We start from the raw sequence: 9,074 nt of genomic DNA on the forward strand, positions 1-9,074 counted from the left end.
ATGTCATACTCATATAAATTCGCCATCGACAAACGTTTAGATAATGAAGATAACAAATTAGAAGCACATAGCAATTCTCAACATTTTATTTTTTATTTATTTATACAAATATTATTTCTTTAGTACACAAATCTACATACATATGTATTTACGTACATATAAGTACATATACTAGGTATAAGTTATATTTTTCTTTTTTATCTTATAAATTACAAAACAACGATTGCACGATTATAATTTTTTTAATAAGGCCAAGATTGCATTGTCATTGATTGCCTTGAGTTACATCATTTCCTCAAGGATATACTTAAGGTTATTAGTATAATACATATAAATACATTTGCAAACAAATTCAGTTTTGTCTTTTGCTTGTTTCATTCGCGTGGCGCAAATATCAAATCACATAAAATATAAAACAAATATCACTTATAGTGTTTTCGTTTCTAATAAAAAACGTCGCCATTTGATTGCCCCTTTCTCTTATCGTGTTCGATTCTAAAATAAAGGCAAACAACGGTGAGCAAATTTTATGTTCGTTTCTTAAAATTTCACACTCTTGTAAGGCAAAAAAAATGCACATTCTCTGCCCTTTGAAGCTTTGTGAGGAGAGAGAGATAGTGTCCCTGACAATCAGATAGTTACTCAAAATGGCAATATTATGAAATGAGTGAGATTGACAAGGAAAAGGAGGCAAAACAGGCCCTTTTACAGGTTTGAGTTTAACAAAAAACTCATTTTGCACCATCGAAGGGCAACATTTTTTGAAAGAAACGAAATCACCATTAATATACTTACATATGTTCATATACTGTGGTGTATAATAACAAAACGATATGTCTCAATGAAAGCACACCCCGTGGCAAAATTATATGCGCACCACATATTTACAAGTTTTAAGAATTTATTTTGTTATTTAATTATTGTTATTTTTTATAAAAAATATAGTTTATTCTTTAACAAAACCTGTATAAATCCAACTTTCGTCATAATTTCAAGTTTTTTAATTCGATTTCAACCAGTCACTTTGAATTGAATTTGTATGGGGTTGAAATTCACTCGGAAGTGTAATTCGGGATCTGCCTGAATATATCATTTTGACACAGGGTGTATGTACGTATTCATATGTCAATATAAGCGCATGTGTCTACAGGAACTTTATATGTGTTTTATTTGTTTAAGCGTCGTTTGGCTAATAGTTGATAAATACCAATCGCTGCTGAGAGTGTGCCAATGGCACCCACTTGGAATGTGGATAATTTGCCTCCCCAAAGATAGCCTTTTGGTAGAGTGCTGACGGCATGGGCGAAATCAAGTGACAGTCGAAGTACGGAGAGTAGTTCTAGGCGATGTTTTTTGAGTAATTTTTCATTTACATGGGTTCTGGAAAAAATAAGATTTTTTACGATGCAAAAAAATTTTATAATACAATTAATATTTAAATAAAAAACAACCGCCTTCAATGCTCATACAAAAATTTAGGAGTACCGTTAGATTTCATTAATCGGAACTAAACCAAATTAGTTTGTCAAGTGAGTGATCGAGGTTGCGAAGGCGTTGAAAGGACCGGTGGGTGGTGCGAGCGCACCGCAATTAGCTGGAACTCCCTTTAGAAAAGAGGCCCGTTGTCGTGGACAAAAGCACCAAAAACGCACCAAGAAGCAAACTCAACAATTTTCGAGTTTTGAATACGCACTTAATTTTGTGCGAAAAGGGCCAAGTTGGCAACAGTGAATGTAAAGAAAAGTATTGTGTGACGAAGAAAGGGTTAGCGGTGCGCGAAGCTTGGGGTCAAAGCTGACCTTGTTAACGGCAGTTTACATACAACTTTTGTTTCACTTTGCTTCAGAGTTCCGCTTTGACAAAGAGGTTCAATACATGATTTTATAGGAGTGTTCTTAAATAGCAGCAAGCGAGGAAAGCAAAACTCAGCAAACTCTCAACTTTTGCGCGCTCTAGCAATCAGCTGTTTATATGTATCTTTTCTCGCGCACTCGCATTCGCATTTAACACACAAAAATAAGGTAAATATGAATTATTATTGTTAGCATTAATGCATATTATTATAATGTTATCTATCTTACACAGATAAATTATGGAGAGAAAAGATAACGCAGCAGCTGTCAAAGCTTTTATTGTAGCACACCTTCTACGCTTCACGCTTTGTTGTTAAAGTTCGAACTTTCAAGCAAGGCGAGGAAAGTCGTATGTTAACAGACCTTTATGCGAAATCGGCACTTCTCTGGAGCGTGGTCGTATACGACCTACAAGAGGACTGCGCGAATAGATATAACCTTTGTTTCAAAGTTATTTTCTGACTCTATTAAACCATACCTAAGCCCAATGTGTTTTTTGAAATCCTCGTCTGGTGGAATCCACTAGAGGAGACTACATCAGTCAATAGGAAAGCGGCATCGTTTAACTTTTACGCGAAGGGGTTGAAGCTTTACGGAAGGGTAATTGGAGATGTCTTTTTCAGGGCATATGCCACTGCGAAGTCGTTCTTACGAGGATGGACTGAGAACGGTTTAGGAATTTTCTTAGTCTCGCGAAGCCGGATGTCTCAATACCGGTGGTCCCACTTCGGAGTTCCCGCAGTGAAATTAAATTTCACAATAGACCTCTTTTATCGCAGATGTATGGAGGACGACGAAATGGAATCGTCTCAAAGCTGGGCTGTCTGCTTTTGTTAAGTTGCGACTTAGGCACCTGGGTTCATACTTTCTAACAGATCTGGGGCGCTCACGGTCTAAGTGAGTCTTTTGATCTAACCTTACCTTGTTATGGCATTACAATACTCAGTCGAAAAGAAAATGATTTATCTCCTCTATCAATTGAATCAATCATTCAATTATGTATATGAAAAACGTAATTAACTGACGACATTTGCCACCAAATTTATTTTTGAAAAACTTAAAGGCAAACTCTAAAAAAAGTAAAAGCATTTAAAGGAAACTTGGCAGCATGTAGTTTTTTAGATTCATTTGTAAAAGATGGCGCAATAATAATAATAATATGTAAGTATTAAAAAAGTAAACAAGTTTTTCTTAGATAAATTTCTAAGCTAAAAAGTTGTTTCCCAAATTATTTTCAACTTAAATATCGGTAAAGTTTGTAATGTCATTATATGGGTATTGATATACTGTGTTAAACTGCCGATGCATGTGATCAAATTATAAATTCCATACAAATTTATAATTTTATCATATTAGATTAATACCCCTAATATAAAAACTGAAATTATTTTTTAATCATATTTACACGCTTTACTCACTTAGCCACATTCGCCTCATTCACCTTTTGTTGGTTTAATGAGTAATTTCGCAACGTTCTGAAAGTGAAGGCAGAAAAAATCTTAAATGCGGCAATTAAAATCAAATTAGTCACCTCAAAATACATACCTCATTAAATTCAAGTAAATGGAAAGAACCCAAAAAGACGAATTCAGCACGTCCCAAGCATCTGCGTTTTTAACATCTATGATATTGTGCTCGGACAGCCAGCAAATCTTCTCAATCGGATAATACAGCAAATCCACTATATTTGCTGTTACCCCCAGCACTGCCATTAGCCGATCTGGTTCCTGTGCGCCCAAGCCATATTCTAAGGCATATTGTATCATTGGGATATCATCGATGAGGCGGAGGGTGGCGCGCGCTCCCGAAATACGTGAACTAGTAATAGCATAACGTTTTGCTAACTCGGGATTGCGGCTGGCATGGTAACCGGCTACCAGCTTGGCACTGTAGCACAATGCCTTCATCACCTGAATAAGAGTGCAAATAGTGATTTAATTACCAGCACTGATAAGGAAAGCGTGTACATAAAGCATGAATGAATATTGGTTTTACTATATGTAAATATATACATATGTATTATGTATGCATGTACATTAGGGTGTAGGGTATAACAAGTAATTTTTAGCAAAAAAAAAACCGACTTCAACTCCCATATAAAAATATATATATATATATATCTCATGATCCACTGATCGGATCTCAACCAGTATGGGACCACCTCTGAGATACTACCTTTCCGATGCAAAAAGAATTATCGAAATCGGTTGACGTGGTCCAAAGTTATGCGGTAACATACATAAAAAAAAAAAAAAAAAAAAATATTCCGACGAACTGATAACCTCCTCCTTTTTTGGAAGTCGGTTAAAAACATGCTACAAGCGGTTTTTGGTACGAGGAATCCATTTATCTTTTTCTTAAAACTTCCACCAGAGGGCGCAGCAGTGAAATTCACATTTTCTTCGAAACCGCAATTCCAAACTCGAAATTGATTTTAGACCCATGGTGTCTTCGGCAAATTTGCTTAGAACCAATGATATACGCGCATAATAAAAAAAAATGACCCGCCCTAATATGCATACATAAATATCTGTATACTTATTTATTTCCGTTTAATTAACACTTTGCCACTATAAATTCCTGTGTTGTGTTTGAAAATATGTATGTACATATCGTCACCGCCGCGGTAAAAGCTGCTAATTCCACTTAATAAAATTTTACAGTAGAGCGAAAAAGCATCATAAAGTAATAACTAGGCACCACCTTTAAAATTTTAAATTACCCTTTTGTTGCCCTTTGTATACTTTATTTATGACTTTAAAAAAAAAAATATTTTTTCGCTAAAGTTTTACACGCAAATTCATGAGAAATGAAGAAGACTTTAACTGCTTTATAAATCGAAAATTTTTAGGAAACTGTCGCTTTACAAAGCTTTTCTAGATCAGAACTTTTATTCCATGTCGCTGTTGTTACGTTTCTCTCTCTGGGAGAGCAACTGAGAATGTTCTGAACGCTTTTGAGTTGTTAACTCAACTTCAACATTAGTTGAGAACTAGAATGATGAATTCGCTTTTAAAACTTTTATATTTTTTTATGAATAAGGCCATTAAGTTATAAACCTATGACCAGACATTGAAGATAACCCTCTCCGCTTATTTTTTTATTGTGTTTCTCACTGACAAAAACAAAAATCTCTTAAGCAAAATGTGTTTCTCACCGTGCTAAATCTCTCTGTACGATCTTTTTGTGTTTTCTGCTGTGGGTTTTTTATCAACTGCTTAAATTTCCCTTCCGCAAAGACACTTTGGCAGAGACTTTTATCTTTAATTGTCTTCGTTTTTGGGTTATTGAAAGACAGAAAAATATAAGTAGTCGTACGTAAGTGGAAGAAAAGCGTTAGGCATATCTTTACACGACATATACATACACACACATCTGCAAGCATAAGCTATTTTATTATATTAAGCATTTTTTCATACATATATACCAGTATAAGCAGTATTAAATATTGGTATAGGTGCTATTATATTTAAGTATATTTTGAGTTAGTTTGAGCCAAAAAAAACAGCAAATTTGATATTTTTCTACCCACTTTAACGGTACGCTCTACGCTACGCCGCGGTATAACACCTATTTCTTCTCTCCCAGGGATAAGTATCCGACACCTACAGCAACGCCAATTATATGCGAATAACCCTTTCCACTGAGCAAGAGCATACATCTACAAAAAAATAAATCACCTGTTCTCTGTTGTGGGTTATTTTTTCTCTTAAATAGCAAGAGTTATTTTGAGACACATTCAAAGTGGAGAGGGTTATTTTCGATCTCTGCCAGGGACGGGAATCATTATGATTAAAATAAAATTAGCATTAGATTAAATTAGCATTTAATCATTATTGAGTCTAATTTTTTTGCTCAACGGCAATAATTATTAGCTTTGAGCGAAAAAATAAAAATCATAAAATAATAATTTTATCAAAAAATAAAAATCAGGTAATCACAATTTCCATTGAACGAAAAAATAAAACTCAAATATTAATTATTATCTTTAATCTTTATTTGTTTAACTCGAAAAATAAAAATCATTGTAAATTACAGTAGAACGTATGAACACAAATACATACTTGAATATACATTCATCTCTGTTATAAACGAAAAAAGGGAGTTAGCAGCATTTATTTTGTATAAAAATAAAATAATTGGAGTTGGCAATTTTATAATAAATCAACTTCTGCTGTAAAAAATTGGATAGGTTCAGAGGCGCAGCAGTTGAGCGTAACCGTTGCTAAAAAAATCAGTGATCGTAACACGTCTTCTGAACACACAACATGTTGTCTCAAATGATCAGAAAAATATTTTGTGGAAATGAACTTAATGATTATCTTTTCACATAATGACACGATCATTTTTTAATTCCATACTTTGTCATTTGTCATTTTTGCTATTAAATACCTAGTGGAAACCCAACATAAGGAAGTCACTATTCAAATTTCTTCCGAAGTAAAGCAATCTCAGATAGTAAACTTTTATAGTAGTCTCACGTCGAATAAAAGACCTCCAAAGCCTTAACAGCGTTCTATTTATAATGGCATTCTAGAAATCGCCACGCTAAATTTCTATGGATAAAAATCTCTAAATAAATAACATATGGGCCTTAAAATATGCAACGCGAAGGCGGAAGTGGTTCAATATAAAATCATAAGCAAAATGCTAAGTTACGTTTCCCTGGAGTCAAGCCTAGGTTCAAGCCCTGGCCAAAGCCACATCGCAAAAATATAGAAAAAAGGTTTTTTCTTAACAGCGGTCGTCCCACGGCAGACAATGGCAAACCTCCGGGTGTATTTCTGCCATTAAAAACAGCTTCTTATAAAAAATACAATCGCCGTTCGGAGTCGGCGTAAAACTGTAGGTCCCTCCCCTTAATGTGACAATATCAAGGCGCACGCCACAAATCGGAGGAGAAGGTTTATTCCTTATCTTTTTGGACTAAAATCTGAAAAGTGCCAAAATTCCAGAGCATAATCAAAATGCTCTCACTAAAAGAGAATAACAGGAAAAAGTGAAGGAACGCATAAAACCAAATTTTTGGTCCAAAGAATGGTAACAACAAAACTAACGTCAAATAAAATTAGAAATGTATGTACAAAACACATTCACACAAGTACAAGCACAATAAACACTTACTATATCAATTATTTTTTGCCTCCTTCCAATTTCAATTCACTTTTTTTTACTTTTTAGATTATTCTCACTTTTTGTGTATTCTTTAATTTCCGTTAATTTAAATTCCGTTGAGTTTGACACTTTTCAAGATTTTGCCAGCAAAAATACTTCTGACTAATAGCTGAAATACAATGCCGGCGAACGGCGAACTCACCACAGCGAAATTCGCGCTGTCAAAATTAGAACACCCGCAAGCATATGAAATAGAACACAGCCAAAGCGAAAAGCGAAGTTCGCTTGGCGGCGTTTCATGGCGATAGATTTATTTCTATCGCCCTGCTGGGCGATGACAGCTGTGCGTGCCAAAGGTGGCCGTATTTGTTTTTTGCTTTCAAAGTTTTAAAAGAAAACAACCTAAACACGCTTTATTTTTGCTGTTTGAAAAATATAGTTGTGGATTCGTTAAATCTGGCTTGAAACAAATTATTTATAATAATCTTTCTTTGTTTTACAATTTATATTTGTTATCCTTTCCTCATTTCTAAATATGGTTTAGTTTTTTCTAAATATGGTCACCCAAATTATAAAGGCGACCAAATGGGATCAGCTGTTTTCGCTACCGCTCTAATTCTGTTTAAGTAGGCGAAATAGTTGGGCGAACGGTGAACGACAGCATCGCCCAGTTCGGCGAAATTTGCCGTTCGCCGGTATTGTATTTCAAGCATAAATCTGAATACTTCGGACTGAAGAGAGTCACTCTCACTGAGTGTTGCTCTCTCATTTTTGCTGTCATTTTCGAGTTAAGGAACGCTTTTTGGACTAAATCTGACTACTTCGGACTTTTTCTGACTATTTCTGTGAGATAAGGAACGCAATTAGTAAATGAAGTGAAACTCAATGCTTGCTCGCCACCAAAACAAACGCTTGCTCTGATCCAATACTTTTCGTGCAAAATCCTGTAAAAATGTCAAAGAGCAAAATTACTCTCTGAAGTGAGAGTAAAAAGTGAGTAACAACAAAAAGTACGGGAACAAGAAAAGCATTTTGCCTGTAAAACGTCAACCAGTGATCACTTGGCACTTTTCATGATTTTACCAGAAGAAAAAGTTCGCATAAAATCTTGCAACTTCATTCTCTACACAACTCTCCAAAATCGCTCTCATTTACAGGATTTCGGAACGAGGCCAACTCCCATCTTTTTGCGCGGTTTGACAATCAGCCGGTTTGATATTTATTTTGTTTCGCCCAAATTCGAGTTTTCACGTAGATACATAAAACTTAATTGCATTGCTGATATTTTCAAAGCATATATTTTGCTGCAATTTCGACGATTAAAAAAGTAGTACAAAATTGTTTTCTTGGCGTTCATTGTGGCACACCCTTTACGCTTGGCGCTTTGCTGGCAAAGTTATAAATGTCACGCGAAGCTACAAAATTTTATCTGGCATCAGCTTTATGGTATTAAAAATTTATGGACTAAGGCGGCCAAGCACCCAAAATAGGCAATTATCTACAAACAGTAAATTGAATAAACAAAGTGCGATGCACGCGATTAAAATTTTTTATTGTTCAAACACTTCATCGCCTACTACATACCTACATATGTACATACACACATACATATAAAAGAGTTGATTTAGCATAGTTTTTAAACTACATATTTCTTTCTTGGGTTAAATACATGGTGAAATTATAAAAGAGCGAGAAGAAAGATTTGACATTATCTTGTTTGAAAATTTGCGTTTCATACGCCGATAAAATACATACACTGAAGATTACAAATTTCTAGTCAAATAAGCTGATAATATAGATGGTATGTATGTACAAACCAAATCGTTTTCATATTCGCAACTTTAAGGCGACCCTAAATACCTATTATCCCAATGGAAATGCGTAAAACTCTGTGAACATTAGGCATGGTACATACTAAAAGATGTGCATTAGGGCGGCCCAATTTGTATGGCAGATTTCTTCGACGTATATCGTGTAATTCTAAGCAAATTTGCCGAAGAAACCATGGGTCCAAAAACAATTTGCAGTTTGGTCAATTGCGAAAAAAAGGTTTCCAAGCATTTCGGCGTAGTGTCGTAAAGAAGTGCTTAAGTTTTGTACGAAAAC

At 34.9% G+C, this 9,074-nt stretch overlaps 1 protein-coding gene across 1 annotated transcript; it reads right to left on the reverse strand.

Moving 5' to 3' along the window:
• Positions 1 to 226: 226 nt before the first annotated feature.
• LOC118737824 (peroxisomal membrane protein 11C) lies at positions 227 to 3,763 on the reverse strand (the record flags this gene model as incomplete). Its single annotated transcript, XM_036468602.1, is given in 3 exon segments — positions 227 to 1,380; positions 3,272 to 3,328; positions 3,399 to 3,763. Coding segments are annotated over 3 exon segments (636 nt in total), but the record flags the coding sequence as incomplete, so codon positions are not given.
• Between the last annotated feature and the right edge of the window lie 5,311 nt (positions 3,764 to 9,074).

This window comes from Rhagoletis pomonella, unplaced genomic scaffold (genome assembly GCF_013731165.1).
Source record: "Rhagoletis pomonella isolate Grant_MI unplaced genomic scaffold, Rhpom_1.0 Rhpom_scaffold_00004, whole genome shotgun sequence".
Classification (NCBI taxonomy): Eukaryota; Metazoa; Arthropoda; class Insecta; order Diptera; family Tephritidae; genus Rhagoletis; species Rhagoletis pomonella.